The 18,528-nt window shown below is 42.7% G+C and overlaps 1 protein-coding gene across 1 annotated transcript in view; it reads right to left on the reverse strand.

The window, feature by feature from the left end:
• Positions 1-283: 283 nt before the first annotated feature.
• Positions 284-18,528, reverse strand: part of Pou2af2 (POU class 2 homeobox associating factor 2) — a 34,689-nt gene continuing 16,444 nt past the window's right edge. The window contains exons 3-5 of the mRNA XM_051196938.1: positions 4,935-4,977; positions 1,879-2,177; positions 284-685 (exon numbers count right to left, since the gene is read on the reverse strand). Of these exons, the coding sequence (XP_051052895.1) occupies positions 284-685; positions 1,879-2,177; positions 4,935-4,977 (744 nt within the window). The remainder of the gene's footprint in view (positions 686-1,878; positions 2,178-4,934; positions 4,978-18,528) is intronic.

The following is an 18,528-nucleotide window of genomic DNA, read 5'->3' on the forward strand; positions in this document are numbered from 1 at the left end:
AAAATGGATTACCAAAGTTCTAAAGTAACCATCCTGTATGGTTGTCTCTTTTGAATGTGATCCACAAAGTATTTGATTGACATTGTAGTGTTTTACAGGGCTGTTATAGTGGCGGGGCATTATAGTGAATATGAGCAGAGATGAATGCCATTGTCAATTAGCACTGGACAGAACTGAGGCTTAAACTGATAATCCAGTTCTGATTGAGCTAGCACACCTAGAAGAATCTGTGGATTCAGAATCCAACTTCCATAAGAATGTGGAAGTCCTCTGGCCTGCCCTCTCAGTAAGCTCTCCGGCATTCATAAGAACCCCAGGCCATGCTGCCATCTTCTTTTGTCCAAGGCGAAGGATCATGAAGGGAGGGTGTGTCTGACCCCTCCTCTGGGGAGAGGGGCACCACCTTGGGTTGAAGATCACTTGACATTGTCATGAAAGAAGTAAAGGGGTATGAAGATGGAGTGGAGTAGCCTGGTGTATGGTGCAGATCTTCCAACGTATGCAGCGGGTAGGGTTGAGCTCCAGCAAGGGATGCCCCCCATCCCATGCTCCTGTGTTGGGTGCTGCTTCCTGACTCCAGCTGGGAGAGGCAACTGGTGTTGGGTGGCAGGGTCTGCAGGGCATCTGCAGGCACAGGGTCTGGTTGACTGAGTCCATCCGGTGCTGTCTGTTCCCATGAGTCTCTCTGAGGAGAATGGCAAAGGCATGGGGATTATTCTTTAGTTGATGCTCTGAGGACAGAGTGCTGTCTCCGCAGCAGGAGGCATCCACAAAAGCTTCTGTGCCCTCTGCACCCTCCTGCACCCAGGCAGTCTTACCCTCTGGTGTTTGACTCAAGTCAGGGAAATCTGGGCTAATTTCTACTCTAGGATGTGATTCTGGAGCCCTACATTCCTCTCTATATAAGCGGTGGGAAGCAGTCAGTACCTGATTCCCATTGGGAGGAGTAGTCCTCCAATGATGTAGGGCTCCCTACCTCCTCAGCAGTACTGTCTTTGGGGTGGACTGAGTTCATCCACTGTACCACCTACCACCCTCTGAGCCCTTCATCTGTGAAACGGGGCACAAAATGGAGTTGCTGCAAATATCACATGAACAAAGGCCCATGAAAGTTCTTGTCACAGAATAAGGTTAATTCCCTGAACCACCCTTATTGTCTAAAATTCCACCTTCAGCGATTCATTCCTTTGTGTGGCAGGAGGCTTTACAGTGTTCTATAAAAGAAGTATTAGCAGCGTTTTTTTTTTTTTTTTTTTTTTTTTAGATCTTTCTGAACTTATTTCTTTGGAGGGATCAAGAGAGAACAAGGTGTGTGTGTGTGTGTGTGTGTGTGTGTGTGTGTGTGTGTGTATCTTTCAGAGGAATCTGTAGCAGTGAAGCAGAGGGAAAGGCAAGGAAGCACAGGATGAAATTGGGTGCATGTCTTTAGGGACATTGTCTAGTCCTATCTAGATGTGACTTCAACATTTGTTCCTTAGGGCCTACAGACCTGAGGAAGTCTTGGACTAATAGTGTGTGTGTGTGTGTGTGTGTGTGTGTGTGTGTGTGTGCCTGCGTGCGTGCATGTGTGTAGGGGCATTTACCAGAATAGTAACAAAATGAACATGACTTCTACCTTTACAGACCCCCCCCCCCCAGTTCAAAACCATAGATAGACTATTTTGATGCCTTGGTTAATGTGATCTTTGAGCGGGACTCCCTCGGAAGTGTCCCAGCAGAGCCACCCTGACTACATGTCTAGTTTTGAGCAGAGTGACCTCCTCCTGAATCGCCGGTGAGTTACATCTGGCTTCACCTTGCTTACCCTACACGAGGGCTGGACTACAGCAGCCGCCAGAGCCTCCCCTTTCTCCCTGCTTATGACATAGCAGTACTCACAAACACAAAGTGAGTTGGATCGCTGGGGAACGGAGGTGGCAGGAGTGGCGGCAGAGTTGAGGTGCTGAACAGGGAACTCGGTGTGGAGGTCAGCGCTGGTGGGCGGTACTCTCCATAGGGCTCTGTCAAGTAGGACTCCAGCAAGCCTGTGTGACTCTGCCCAGCCGAGGACTCACAGGCAAAGGGCTTAGTCACGCTGGAGGTATAGAGGTCATTTGAGAACTGCTTGCTGCTATGGAAGTCGGAATCAGACAGGAACGATCTCCTAACACCGTAGTAACCTGACATGACCGGTGATCCTGTAGCCGAATGAAAGAGAAATTGGCAAAAGTTCCAGGTAGAAAGCTCAGAGCATCCTGTGAAAAGATGTCCCGCACATGCGCCTGACATCACCGCTAACAAAGAAAGAAACATGCCTTGAATGGCATTCAATATTCCAGCAAAACTGTTTCAACCCAAATAATCAGATATACTTAAAGTTCACTCTGGCTTCAGGGATGAATTCATATTAGATGTACAATGACTTCACCCAGATAACGATTTATCAAGTATCTTCCAGTCCAGATACTTCTAGGAGGGGCATAGAGAGGTAAGTTAAAGAGCCCGTTGGTAGCATTAACTGTCAACTTGACATAGCCTAGAACCACGTGGAGAGACTCAAATAAATCTTTATGGTTGGTCTGTGTGCATGTATATGAGGGGTTCTTTTGATTATTAATTGAAACAGAGGGTGCCCATTGGGAGAGGCACCTTTCCCTGGGCAGGTGGCCCTGGGTTGTATAAGAAGCTAGGTAAGTTCAAGCCAGCCACCAAAATTCACCTACAGTGAATTTTGGCTCCTGCTCGAGTTCCTGCCCTGGCTCCCCTCAACGGTGGGCAGCAATGTGGAAGCTGAAACACTACCTTTCCTCCTAAAAGTTGCTTGTGGTCATGGTGTTTGTTGCAGCAACAGAATGAAGCTGGAATGTTTGGAATCTATGCCTTGCAATGGAACTATAAACATCTTTTCACAGCCTTTGAACTACATCCCATAACATACAGGACAGTTTCCAAGTGGCTCTTTCTGGGCTTCTTACATGAGGTAATGTCCCTCTAGAAATGATGACTGACACACAGCCCACCTCAAGCCCAGGACTGGTGTAATGTCTTCTGATTCTTTTGCACACTGATATTCACCATCATGTCTTACACCTAGCTGGCATAAGTAGGTGGCTTGCCCTGGGACAGTGTAGTTTCAGGGAAGCCAGTTTTTGAGGAAAAAGACAACCCTCCCGGATATTTCTGGCTTTGCACATCTACTGTTATTTGCTGCCCCCTTGTGGTCATACTGGATCCCTCGTTCACTTTGTATGAAGAGAAAGCTTGGTAGAGTTTTAAGAGGAACAGAGGGAAAAGCTGAAACTGGCAAGAGTCTTACTTAAGTAAAGACCAATGAAATGGTTCCAGGAAAGGAGACTGCACAACACTGATAGTTATTGAGAAGCTGTGTTCGACACAGACTCCAGGTCTGTGCAATTTATGGATTATCTACCCATATGGTACAGGGTGGGATCTCATTCACCAAGACCAACCCAAGGAGGTTGCAAAAGGAGAAGATGACATCTCTGTCTCTCGTCACTTCCCTCAACAACAGGGGTTTACATCTGAGCTTTGACCCCACCCCCACCTATTTCTTTAGAGAGAAGAGAAGCAAAGTTCACTCAGGCTCTTCCCCTGGGTGACTTGGTCACAGTGAGAGTCTGAGCCCCTTCCAGCCAACATGGTATTTTATATTTTGCTCTTTACTGTGTCACTGCTACAGCTATCTTGGCAGGGGGCTTAAGAGCTCCGTGGTAGTAGATCAGTTCCCATGTACTGTCTGGTCTGGTAGCCCAGAAGTGGAATGCTGCATTCAATACTCCATGCAAATGTATTCATCCAGAGGGGGCAACCAAGTTTCCAAGCAAACCCTTTGGTATGCTTCAACTCACTACACTTCCATTTTAAACTCACCAGTTTCCAGTTTGTCTGTACATTTGAACTCCGTGGCGGCAGTTTTAATTATAAACACACTTTCCTGGGAAAGAAATCTGAGCAAATGAAAAGTCATGTGGTGAAGTTATCCCGAGAATTGGTGAAGGCAGGGGAACAGAGTGAATAGGTAGACAAGACTTCCAGGATGGCACAGTTATATTTTCGGTTTCAAAATACAAAACAATCATGAAGAAAAGCCATCTGCTTTCCTAAGTGTATCTGTTTCTCCTTTTAAAAAGAGGAAAAACATTCTAGACGGCAGGAGAACCAGCAGAAGCTCCCTTCAGTACAAAGGAGCAGATGCAGGCACATTCATGTGGAAGTAAACGCGATGGGAAAATACAGCAGGGACATTCGGTTATGGGAAGCTTTGGAAACTCCTTTTCTTACGCAACTTGGAAAGTGCTAAATCACTCTGGAGTTTGAGATCTGGAAGGAATAGTGTCTGTGTGGGGGGTTGAGGTTGTGTGTGCAAGGGTGTTTACTACTATTAAGAATATTCCTTTCCTATCCTCACAGAATGTTGGAACTGAGACACACAAAACTGACATGAACACAATACACCAAACTCAGTGTGTGGCGCACCACGGAAAGTACCTAATCAACGAAGTCCCCACCCCTAATGTTTCTTTCTCTTTCTGCCTACACTGGGCACATCATCTATCAGATCATGGTATGAGAGTTTTAGATGTTTTAACCCTGTACCAGAGCCTGGTTATTACTGCTTTTGCCTAAAAGCTACTGCCAGGCAGGGTATCAAAAGAGGCCCGGATCTCAAGACCTGAAGCACTAAGTTCAGGATGATTCAATGAGATTTGTCTTCCTTGATTTTTTTTTTCAAAGAGGAAAAAAATGAGAAAGTGATGGGAGGCAGTTATCAAAACATTGGAAACTCTTGGCTGGGGATGTAACTTGGTGATAGACTAGTTGCATAAAGTGTGCATAGCTTTGGGCTTGGTGGTTCTCCATGCTGGAAAACAAAACACAAATGCTCAGTTGCTGCTTAAAAGTGAGTGAATTGCTTGTTGAATGAAAGGTCTCACCTGGCATCTGGACGAACGGAGGCTGGGAGGAGCTGACACTGCCCTGGAAAACAAACAGAAGGCAGATATTTTCCTCTTTAGTGACAAGCTTGAATTTAATTTTAAAACCAGGAATATATTTTCCCAAACTATCCTTTCTTTCTGCCTTCCCTCCTTTCTTTTCTGGGTGTGGATGTGTGTTTGTGCATATGTGCAAGTGTGTAAATACACATATGTTCACATGTGTATGGAGGCCAGAGGTCCACAGGTTAACCTTATATGTTGTCACTAGGATGGCTAGCTGGCTACCAAAGTTATTTGAGACAAGTTCTCTCACTGGGATCTGGGCTTTTCATATTAGGCTTGACTGGCTGGCCAGTGAGCCCCAGGAATCCCCCTGTCTCCACCTCCCCAGCATTAGAAGAAGTGTGAGCATATATCACTTTGCCAGGCTTTTTGCATGGCTTCTGGGGTTTTAACACAGGTCTCCAGGTTTGTGTGACAAACACTTTATGAACTGAGTTATCTCTTCAACCTCCAAACTCTTATAGTTTGATTCTTAGAATGTTACTTGAAGATTTGGAGATGGACAACTTAGAGTTAGTATTCAAGTACTATAGAACAAAGTTTTTGTTTTTGTTTTGATACAGGGTTTCTCCGTGTAGCTCTGGCTGTCCTGGAACTTTCTCTGTAGACTAGGCTGGCCATGAACTCACAGAGGTCTGCCTGCCTCTGCTTCCCAAGTGCTGAGATCAAAGGCATGCACTACCACCAGCCTGCTTAGAATAAAGTTCTACAAGGAACAGAGAGAAAACAAATTTTTAGTTTCTGATAAACATCCTGCCAACAAGCATTAGCTAGATGAAACAGAATGATTCATCCCATGTTTTACTGCTTGTGTCAGTACTCATTCATAAATAAAATATTTGTTAGACAGTGTTCCATATGCACATACATGTCAGTGTGTTTGCATCCTTATATGGAACTGGCATTTGGCTTCGATTCCAAATGGCCACATTTTATTGTAGGCCTTCATGCAAAGTGGATAATCCACAGAGTGCAAGAATCATGAGTGTGATTTGTCTTTCTTTCTCTAGGTGGAGCATGGTTCATAATAGACATAGTAAACATTTGTGGAGTGAAGTTACAGCTTGAGTCAGGGTTTCTCTGTGCAACAGCCCTGGCTGCCCTGGAACTCAATTTGTAGATGAGGCTGGCCTTAAACTCACAGAGACCCACCTGTCTCTGCCTCCATGGCTGGAGAAGATGCGGTTCTTAAAGAGCACACAGAGCAGTGATTGTGGAGGGTGGGGAAGTGGTAGGCAGGGCATTGTTCTGTTGAAAGATTGGATGACTTTACATTTTATGAACTGTGTGTATGTATGTATGTATGTGTGTGTGTGTATGTGTGTTTGTGTGTATGTATGTGAATGTGTGAGTTTGTGTGTGTATGTGTGTGCATGTGTATGTGTGTGTATATGTGTGTGTGTCTTATGGGAGGGTGCATTGTGGCAGTCAAAGGACAACTTGCAGGAGTCAGTTATGTCCTTCCACCTTCAGGGTACAGAACTTCCTCAGGCTTGGAGGTGAGTGTTTCTACCTGCTGAGCCCCAACACTGGAGTCTAACCTCAGTTCCTAGTAACTGTAATTGAAACTTATTTAGACATAAGATCTTTGAAGGTATAATTACTGAAGACGTGGTTATATTGAATTAGAATCAACCCCTGATACCCTATGACTGGTGCCCTTATAAGAAGAGAGGAGGGGCTAGATAGATGGCTTGGTGGATAAGAGCATTGGCTGCCTTTCCAGAGGACCCAGCATTCACATGGTGACTCCCAACCATCTGTAACTCTAGGTTCCAGGGTATCTGTCGTTCTCTTTTTGGCCTTTGTGGGTACTGCATGCAGGCAATAACCATACACATAAAAACAAAATTTAAAACTTTTTTTTTTTTAAAGAAGAGATCACTCAATGATACAGACATGGTGAGGGTCATATGGAGATAATGAAAATGTGGTGACTTCACCTCAAGACTAGGGATCAAAGCTGGCTGGTGGAGACTAGGAGGAAATGAGAAGGATTCTTTCCAGCAGCAGTCAGGATCCAGGATATGCTGACATCTTCAGAACCAGGAGACAATGTATTTCTGTTGCTTTAAGCTATCTCCCTTGAGGCAATCTGTGACTGTCGCTGCTGCGAGAGACTGAGGATGCACATGATTGGGGAAGATGAATGATGTGAGTTTTAGGGATGAGTGGGAATGTTCCAGAGGAGGGGTGCTGTACTGGCATCAGCATGAAGGGTATCTAGATGTTCAGTTTTAGGATATTACAGATGGGGGCTGGGAAGTCAGTTCAGCATTTGCTGTAAAGTGCCAGGATGTGAGTCTGGATTTCCAGAAGCCATGTAAAAAGCTGGGCAGATAGCATGTGCTTATAACCATCACCCTAGGAGTAGGAGTTGCAAACAGGTGCAACCCTGAGGCTTGATGGCTAGCCAGTCTGGCTGAATCCATGAACTTCAGGCTTAGTGGGAGAGCATTTGAGAAAAGAATTTAGCAGTAACATGAGGCCTCTATGTGCACAAGTACACATGTGCACACACCACCCATGCACATGAAAGCATACACACTGTCACAGACAAAAATAAAAACGTGAATATTACAAAAGCAAATGCTAGCTTCAAAACAGCCCTGAGTTAAGAAGGTAGGGAAAATACCTTTCAAGGAGGTTAAACATCCTTAGCATTGAGACCTCAGGCCTGAGCTCTTAGCTTATGCCCTCAAGATTCCACAGACTCTCAAGAGCTGGAGAGGTTTCAAAGAATCTCATTCAATCATCCTGCATGCTTCTAACGCCCTGTATCCAACCTCATATGATAGAACTCAGTGCTCTGGCTGTTTCTCCACTCTCGATTTTTTTTTTCTCCTAGAGATCCCTGATTTCATAAACTTGGCAGGAAATGGTTTCTCTCTTTCCTAATCAACTCTTTAGAATAAATTTAATTTTTATTTCATATAGAGCTTTTCAAATATTTGGAGATAATCCATCATTTTTGAACTGTCTTGTTCTCATGTGTGCCTGTGTGTACACTGTTTATGTGTGTGTGTGTGGGGGGGGCACAGGCACGTGTGTGTGTGTGTGTGTGTGTGTGTGTGTGTGTGTGTGTTTAAAGACCAGAGGAGGTCAGTCTCATCCATCTTGATTTCCAGGGCAAGGTCTCATTGGGACCCTTGGGGATCAGTGACTGAGTCTGGCTGGCCAGCAAGTCCCAGAGATCTTCCTGTTTCTGTCTTCATGGCTCTGGAGTTACAAGCATGTGCTGTCATGCCCAGCTTTGTATGTAGCTGCTGGCTATTAAACTCAGGTTGGCATGTTTGTGTGGTAAGCACTTTACCCATGAACAGCTTTCTCAAGAGCACCCTACTGATGCTCTTAGTCACTCTATCTGCTACAATGCATAATACAGACTAGGGGCTCAGCACTTTATTCCACAGTTCCAGAGACTGGGAAGCTGAGGCCTTGTTCCTGGTGAGGCTTCCTTTCTGGTTTTCAGTCTTCTGAGGTCATGTATCCAATATGCTAATTGGCTCTAAGTCTCCACTTCCAAATACCATCATGCTGGGGGCTAGAGCTCCCTTCTAAGAATCTTGAGGTCTCAATCACTCAGCTCATAGTACTGATTTTGAATTCTTCATTCCAGGTAAAATATCACCATGCAACCACTCAATGGCAGCATAGTATTTAAGAGTGAAGAATCTAAAACTTATATGTCTATGTTTGAATCCCAGGTCTGCCTCATTTTTGGGTATATGAAAATTAAATTAGAACATAGGTGTGGAGTGCTTAAAATTGTACCTGGCATACAAGTAGCCAGTGCATGCTAGATGGCTGTTGTTACAATAGTCCCCCCTCTTGTCATTGAGGCATAAATATACTATGTTTTTCCTACTTATATGTGCTAATCAAGTTTAGCTTATAAAGCAGGCTCAGTAAGAGATTATTAATAAGAATATAGAAAAATTAATACAATATTCTGTAATAAAATTGCCAGCATCACTTCTTTCCAGCTTTGGAGTAATTATTAAGTGCAAAAAGGACGACCCAAACCTAAGCACTGAGATATTTTGATATTGGCCTGGTATCCAAGAAGCATCTCTCCTTTTGCTGTGCTGGGTGGAGATGGAACCTGGGCTTGTGCATTGCATGTGAGCACTCTACCACCTGGCCACCTCCCCATCCCAAGGAGAAAGCTTGTGGATGATTGGAGTGCAGATGGCATTTATGTTTCAGACACACTGGACAATGGTAAAATTCATCTCCTGGGCAGGACTTGGTGTCTGCTACTCATCATGACACACAATGTGAGACTTATGAATTACTCATTTATGGAATTTTCTACTGAATATTTTTAAACTGTTGTTCTCAGGGGCTGTCTTAGACCCTTTTACTTGTTTTTGGGACTTCTCAAAGTGAGTTGCCTTGATCAGGCTTAATATGTAGGGAGGTGCTTAGTCTTACTGCAACTTGATATGCTGTATTTTGTTGATACTCATAGGTCACCTGCCCTTTCCTGAATGGAGACAGAGCAGGAGGGAATTGGGGGGTTTAAGGAGGGAATGGGGGAGAGGGACTAGGAGGATGGAGGGGAGGCTGTGGTCAGGATATAAAATAGGTAAGTAAAAACAAAACAAGATAACAACACCAACAAAAGTGCAGATCTCAGTGAGTAACTCAAACTGTGAAACCATGGGCTGAGAGGATGAGTATAATACAATTTGCTTTTGAGACTATGTAGTCCAAGTAGGCCTTAAATTCAGGCCTGTGCTCTGTCTGCTGGGAGTACAGGTGTATACTGACACCCCTGGATAAATTTTTTAAGTGGCAGACAGGAACTCATTGGATATGCAGTGTCCAGAGAGGTGCAGGTTAGGGTCCCCTAACATGTGTTCAACTAAATCATAGATAAGCTGGGCCTGGGCACATGTTTCCCATGGTGCCAGGCCCCCTGCTGTTGAGCATTCCCTATCTGTTTCTTATTGTCTGTCAGTGTCTCTCCCAAAGGCACTTTGCAGACTGTTAGTACCTGCTGACTTCTGCCTCAGCCTCCTTTTCAGCAAAGTGAGGCTGTGGTGGGATTGTAGCTGTTCAGGTTGCATCTGTGGCTGCATCTACTGTTACACAACCCTTCCCATTTCTGCTCTTTTCTTTGATCAAGCTGGGGCAAGGATGATATTATGAATGAAAGCTCAGTTTGATGCTTGGGCCTTTCAGACACCTTTTAAGTCCCAGAATGCCACAGGCTTCTCCCTCAGCATCACTCATAAGCACTGATGACTCTGCCTCAGGCTGGGCAGCACTCAAGCTGCTCACTCTGGCCGACGAAGATCCTGTGGCTTCTACAGCTCTACTCTCAAAGTTCCTTTTCCTTCCATCACCACCAACCCTGAACATCTCATTCTTTTCCTCCTTCTGCATAATCTTAATTATTATCATGGAAATACCAGCACTGTTCTGGCCTGAACCCAATTTTAATACTGGGAGGCTGTACCTGTTACAAGTCTGGTTAACTTTATTTATAACTTGACAAAAAGCAGCCTCTTGTATTCCTTCCCTTTATATCATTATACCTTGTCTCCAAGGTAGGAATTATGCACTATTTCCATTCTTTATGGCTACCCATAAATTTTTTACCATGTAGATTTAACAAGGCTTACAGTCTTAAACCTTTCACTGAAAGACTAGAGCCCAAGGACGTTAACACTCACTGTCATTTGCTATGATATGCTCTTACCTTGGCCTATGGTGTGCTCTTACCTTGGCCTATTTTATTCTTAAAATCAAGCAAGCACAATTTAGACATCACTGTTACATTCTCTATTAGATTTAAGTCCTTGTTTGCCCTTTTCTCTGGCTAGTGTTCTTCCAGGCTTTCTGTACTGGTTTCATCTTTCAAAAGTAACTCTTTAGAAATTCCTTAAATGTGTTTCGTTTGTTTGTTTTTGTTTTGATTTTTAATGAAAACTTTCAAATTTTATCTATCTAAAAGTATCATTTCTTTTGATCTTGTACTCAGAAGATAGTTCTGAGATTAGTACTCAATTTCTGAGCACTTTGAAAACATAAGCCCACTATCTTTGGTTTGCATAATTTCAGTTAAGAAGTCTGCTATTACTCTCAAAGTGATTCTGAGTGACAAGCTTTCTTTCCTTGTTTTTTTTTTTTTAATGGTTCTCTCACACCTTTTAGGTTCTTCAAGATCAGCTTATAGATCCTATTTCTCTTTATTCTGCTTAGTGCAGGATGTAATTTGTGTCTTTATGTGTCTGGGGTTCCATGTCTTTTATCAGGTTAAGACCATTTTGAACTATTATCTCCTTAAATATTACTCTATCCCTATTACATTCTCTAATACTACTTAGATGTATTTTGGATCTTGTACTTTTATCTTCTATATTCTATAGCCTCCTCTTGTTTACCCTATATACATGATTTTGTGTTCCTTCATATTTGATAGAGACCTCTTTGGTTTACTAATTATTTAACTGCAATTTGCTGCTTTACTCATATATTAAGCTTATAAATATTTATTTGTACACATGAGTGTGTTGGTGTGTGCGTGCGCGTGTGTGCACATGTGTGCGCGTGCGCGCGCGCGCGCGCGCACACACACACACAGGATATGCATTTTTTCTTGATTTTTTTCCAGTGACATTTCACTTTGATGGGGGTCAGATTTATTCAGGCTTCATTTACACATACTAAAATTCATAGATTTTAAGTATACAATTTGATGTGTTTTGAGAAATTCCGATGAACCCTTACAACCCAGCACCAGGATCTTGTTATAGAACACTTTTATTGAATTAGCTATTCTGTAGTTATAAATGGTGTATCCCCTCTATAGCCAGGAACTATCCAAATGAACCACATTAAACCCAGTGCTAACACACATCTCTTCAGTTCACCTCACAGAACAAAGAAGAAAAAACCTTGTGTGACTAAGAGGGCTTCACTGGACAGATTTAGGGATTAGAATTTACTTCTCCATCCTATTCTCAGATTTCATAGGTTAGGAGAGAATAGCCCCAGCCAGACAAGTTTCCTTCCTCATGTGAAGGGGCAACTCACTCCCTTTATTCTTTGTTCACTCAGTATGGCTCATCCTACCAACAACACTGAATTTAATATTTCAGAGTACCTTGCTTTGGACCATGCAAGATGGTACATAATTTTTATTTTGCATACTGCAAACAACAGGATCCTGCAATACCAGGTAGCCAAATTTAGAGGTTTATATTTGAATGAAATTTGCCGATCTGCAACTTCCTGTAGCTAGCAGAGCAGTCTCACAGCTGCCCCACAAGCCCCTCCATGAAAATGAGTTAATTTGAACTAATAGGTCACCAAGGTAGTAAAGTGATAAGATTAGGAGTTTCCTCTGAGTACATTTATTGCCATTTTTATGACCCTATAATATTTTTAGGTGCCAACATAGTTGAAGGAATATATTGGGATAAATGAAGAAAGATCTCTCGCTGGCGTAACATCTCTTTTGCGCTATTAAATCCATTTAAAAATAATTACAAAGTTTTTAAAGTATCTCTTTTAAATGTAAAGGTATTGATGTTGATGCTTCAATAATAATGATTATAGCTGTTGGTGAATAGGTGGTATCTCCAAGGTATTTGCAACAAACATTTTACACTTAATTTTTCACTATCATCATATCCATGCTTGGAAGGCAGTTCGATCTAGTGATATTATATTTAACTTTCTAACACCACATTTTAATATCAGGATTTAGATCTATCCCAGGTCACATGATTTCACATGTAAAGTTATGCCGATGTCAACATACTCTACCTTCAAATGGGTACCTATGTTAGGCTGGCACACTTTCTCCCCCTGGGAAATTAAAAATGGGTATAGAGAATTGGGTGCACTGATGTGACAATTATGTTGCTGAACCCTGGGAAATCCGATCCGTGTTGTATCTTATATGGTGCCTACACTACCTCAAACATCTTCTAATAAATCAGACTTCTTTTGCAAACATTGAAACACATTTCACCTATGGACCACATGTCCAAGATGTACAGTTAATCACCAACAGGACAAGCATTGTGTGATGACTATAAATTCCAGTGATGAGCATCTACAATGTGCCGACTACTTCCCATCCTACTACCTTAGCAAGCAGATTTTTGTCTCAGGTTTACAAGACACCAAGCATGGGAGAAGCTATGTGCTCACAATCAACTAGCCAGTTAAACAGAGAGCAAAACGTGAGGCTCAGGCCTGTCAAACGTCACTCTTAACTGACTTCTGAAAGACACTGTATCAAGCAAGTTCTGTGTAACTAGTTTCTCAACAGAATCACGAAGTTCATCAGTCACCCCTGATGTAGAAAACCACCATAGGGCTTCGCAGGTGCTAGAAGAAAATAATCAATGGCTCAGATTAGGATCTGCTTAAGCAGATGAGCCACCTGTGAAAATAAAATATGGCCACTGTTTCTTGGAAGCTCCCCCACACGCACCCCCATCCCCACCCCTGGAAGTGGAATCACTGATCTCTGAATTTAGGGTAGCGGGTTGTGGTCTGAATTGACTGATAAAGTATGGCTAAAGGGACATGTAAGTTTCAGATCTTAGGCCTCACTGGGAGTTGAGGTTGCTTCAGTCACTACCTTTGACTTCCTCAGGGAGTCTAGCCTCCTGGAGGACAGGAGAGTGCATGAAGTAGCAACGGGGGCAGGTGAACCTGCCCACAGCCAGCAGCACCAACTACAGGAATGCTCCTGGCCCTGCACTTCACCTGAGACCTCCAGCTAAACACAGCTGCACGAGGAGTCCCTGGGAGACAGCAAACGAAGATGCAGATGACTACAGGGTAAGAAATGGTAATTGTTTTAAACTACCAAGGCCAGGTGGTTTCTTAGGCAGCAGTAAGTAGCAGATACATAGCCAGGAAAAGTAGCTCTCGAGATACAATGGAGTGTTCATACTTTCTACAAATGAGAGGTTAGAAATCAGGTTAGAGAGTGTGCTGAGGATTTGAATTTGAAGGTGGAGGGGGGGGGGACAAGGAAGCTCCCAGGTGCAAGGAATTCCACGAGTCAATCAATCCCTGTGCAGGAGAAGCTCAGCTTTTCTGCTAGGAGCAGAAAGTAGCCTGCGTAAGGGCAACAGATGTTTAGTTTTGTTGCTCACATTAAAAAAAAAAAAAAAAAAAAAAAAAAAATAAGGTATCATGTGCCTGTTGTGTTCCGGGTCTGTGGTAATTTCCAGGAACACAAAGAAGATAAGGTGCTTGTAGAATGCATATAGATTCATAGTGACAATGCTTACACAAATGGTGGGCAATCAGAGCAGCGTTTACAATAGGAGCCGAGGCTGATGGAGCCAGCACTTCCTGTAGCTACTTTTGTTAAGCTCTACATCAGGCACTGAATATGTGCCACTCATTTTTAGTGACAAATGTATGCATCACTTATGTAGACATGCTTGTGCTCTCTTCAGTGTGCTCAATGTCCTCACTGAGTGCTCACCATTAATCTTCAGATGATCTGCTAAGGTATCCTCTGGTCTATAGCTTGACCTGTTCGAGGTCAGGTCACATGACACAGCCTGGATTCTAATCTAGGTCTGTTTAAGCCCAATTTGGTGTAGGTTGAGAAGTGAGGGCAAAGAGGAGAGCTGGAGCGACTGACTGTCTTGAGCCAATGGGATTTAATGTCATAACACAGCTGACACCTGAGCTGACACCTGAATCTCGTCAAAAAAGACGAAAGGAACTCACTAAGCAGATTGGAGAAGGATGTGTCATTGTGGAGAAAAGCAAGACTTGGGATGTTTGCAGCAGCATGCCTGAGATGTGGGAATGCAAGCAGGAAGTGTGAAGGCGGGAATGATGATGGGAAGCCGGAGGAAGACACAGGAGCATGGTTACAAAGGGCCTTTGAGTCGCGCTAAGTGGTTGGACTTTGTCCACCAGTAGGCAATGATTCTTCAGAGTCTCAGGGTGTAGACATGACGGAAGAGTTACTCTGGAACACTGACTCTGCTGCTGAAGTCATGGGTCTGGACTTGTTGGTAGAGTGAGTGTACAGCTGTTAGAGTCCAGCAGGGACCTGATGCTGAGGGTCGGGCAGGATGTCAGGAGGCCAGCAGATGACACCTTTGTCTACACCTGCACCTGTCTCCTTGGCATCCCTTTAGAGTATGTATCAGGAAGGCTGAGTCATATCTGTCCTGGCCATCTGTCCTGGCCACTGTACATACAATTCTTAGGGCTCTCTCTCTTTCTCTCTCTGTCTCTGTCTCTCTGTCTCCCAGCAACCACCTTTGCACTGTGTACAGAAGGACCAGGATACCCCCATTTACAAGGTTAAAAAGCCTGTAAATTCTTCTACAATTTAATGTAATGGGTCTTTGTGCAGGTCCAATCTTAAGGCCAGTATTAATGTGCAATTGAGGAAGGAATAGTGAAACATCCGTATAAACACTTAGCTTATGTTTACAAAACCTCACATTGTGTGGTGTGTCTTCACTGTTCCTAGCCTGGACACAAAGGTAAAGTGTAGAGTGAGGGCCATGTTATAATTCAGAGGGGAAGAAACTTATCATGAAAACACACATTTATTTTTGCAATAGTGTGAGTAATTACGTAACATGTATGTTGAAGTCAGTTACCCTGATTCATCAGCTTAGGTTCTAATAAGTTGTTATAGCAAATATGTGTAAGAATACACATTAAACTGAATGCATTGGGTAAGGGGTGGGGAGACGCCCATAGATTTCCACTGTATAGTCTGTACACTTTCTACTTCTCCATTCTTATGGCAGTTGCACAATGGATTGCTTTTGTAATTAAGGCAATTAGTTAATAAACATTAAAATGGAGGTCAGATTTTATATCTTTATAGTTAATCTCAAGCGTTTGAAAAACTATGATTCCAAACGTCTACATTTCTGAGCCATGAGCTATTTTATGTCCCTTGGAAAGCTCACAGGATTGCAGAATTCCAACTTTTTGACAGTTTTTAAAGTTTTTATTTTAACAGCTCTCCTGCTTGGCCCAAAATTATATCCAGGCTGTTTCTGTGAGAAAGTGATTGCTGTTGCCTAAGTTACAAAATGAAACATATTTTTATACCCCTGGCTCTTGGTGTGCCTTTGAGATGCTGTTTGTATTTATGTAGATAAGTTAGAGTAACAAGAGTGACTGTGAGGCACTTTGGCCAGCACAGATCCTGCAGAACCGCAATCCCACCAGATGGACCTGCCATGGTTGCTTTGCTGTAAAACCTGATTATTTTTGCAAGCTGCATGAAAGAATTCACCACCAGGAATGATTCTAAATTTCATGACATTTAAAAAGAAAATTCCACAGAACCAATGGAACAGCTGAGAAAATAAGTTCCCTGTGAAAGGTTTGCTTTTATTATTAACTTTTTTTTTTCTTTTCTGTAATTGTGAAGGAGCAGGTGGCTGGGTGGAGACCACAGAAAGCTCTGGAAATGTGGTTCAGTTCTCCAAACAGGGCAGGACAGTGGTCTAATTAAAGTCAGACAAAAAGCAGTTTGGAAAGCCTTAGAAAATAAAGCATTCATTCAAATGAAGACCAGCCATATCATGTGTATCCCTACATTCAAGCTGCGGCATTTTGTGTTTACAAGGCATTGAGTTCTCAGAAAGTGTTGTTGTTTGTTTCTTAGTTTCTGGGCTCATGAAGGGGGTTCTTTAGCAATGCTAACAGGCAACATGCTGAACACTGTGCCTTGAGAATAAGCAAAAGGTGTGTGTGTGTGTGGGGGTCTCTCTGATTAGACATGGGTTCTCTTTATTAAGAACTTTGAAAAAGTAAAGGGAATAAGAAGTGGATATTTTTCCCCTGTAGGAAATTTAGAAAGTAAAAGTAAGATAAAATGAAGTAAATATATTAAAAGTTGAAGATTTCTCCAATAGCTTTAGTAACCAAACAAACATGAGGGCAGTTTTCAAAATATAAGTAAAATATCAAGGAAAAATAAAAACATAAGAACACACACACACCAAACCAAACAACAACAACAAAACACCTAAAACCCAAACTGTGGTGACATCTTGATCATACAAATAAAGCCTGTCTGGGGGTCAAAGAATGGAGCTTGCCACTAGCTAACTATAGAGGTCTGGAGATCTGAGCCAGTGGCAAACTTCATTCTCTGACCCTCAGACAGGCTTTATATGTACAAGCAAGATTCCACCACACCAAATAGTAGGAAAATATTAAACACCCATTAGCCATTTGATGACAGTTGTGCCTAGGCAAGCAAGTTAATCTTACTGAAGTAAAAAACCATGATAGGATTGACTCCATATATGAGAATTGCACAGGTGAAAAATAATTTTAATGGTTAATTTTAGGAAATCAGAACAAATCATGGGTACAATTTTTAATAGTCATGCCACTGACCTTTTTGCACTCATATGTCTGCAGAGCATGGGACACCTTGTCTAAAAGTTCACAACCCTTGATTCTACATGGAACTTTTACACTGATGGTAGCTGTGAATTTATGTGATCTTCTCCACACTTCTAAAACTCTGGTAATCAGCTCTGGACTTCCATTTTATACTGTTCCTTTCAGCCTGCTGCTGCTAATCAGTATAATCATTCAAATGCAACCAGGGTATACATTGCCAAGGTTTAGTAGGGATGTGTGTGTGTGTGTGTGTGTGTGTGTGTGTGTGTGTGTGTGCGCATGCGTGCGTGCACGTGTGTATTTTGATTGATATTAGGAAAGGGTTCCATTTGTCTTTTGCATAGTGTCCCAGAAAATGAAAGCATTGGTGGTCTCCATCCTCCAGTCTCTTCCCTCTTCCCATATTTCCATAAGAAGAGAAGGTATAAGGATGTCATCCTCCTCTTTCTCTAATTACTGTTATATTTGCTAATGCTGACGTTCAGGCATTAGCAGCAGATATGACTACCTGCAAAAGATCTATACAGTCTGCCAACATCCTGGTCTGGAAGGGGAATGAGTTCATGAGGTCCTACCCCTTCCCTGTGGATGTATCAATGAATATACATCATTAATAGTTGGCAGGTGAGAAAAGAGACATGTTCTTTGTAGTTGAGCCATTGAAAATGTGCCCTAGCACCTGCAAACAACCCCTCACCAAAGAGTCTATGAGAAAAACTACTGAGAACCATTGGAAGTAGAAGGGGACTAAACTGGGAGGAGGAAGGAGATCAGTGAGAGAGCAAAGGGTGAATATGATCAAATATATGCATGTTTAAAAATGTCACAATGAAACTCATGTATAATTAATTACTATATGCTAATAAAACATCAAAATATAAGTAATCCACTTCCATGTGTGGAAATATGAGGTAATTCTGTGTAGGATAATATCAAAGGATGGGTCTCCAGGGACTGTATGTTCAGGAGTCTTCCTTCAAGTGGGAGTTGATCTGGGAATGAAGTTCATGTGTTCTTTTGTGTACTTGAGAAAGCAGGAGCCCTATCAGCTCCTCATGTCAGAGTTGTAACCATGGGATGCAGCAGGGGGTAAGCATGCAAGACAAGAAAGTCGGAGAGAAATGGGTTGTGTGAGCCCAAG

Source organism: Phodopus roborovskii, unplaced genomic scaffold (genome assembly GCF_943737965.1).
Source record: "Phodopus roborovskii unplaced genomic scaffold, PHOROB, whole genome shotgun sequence".
Taxonomy (NCBI): domain Eukaryota; kingdom Metazoa; phylum Chordata; class Mammalia; order Rodentia; family Cricetidae; genus Phodopus; species Phodopus roborovskii.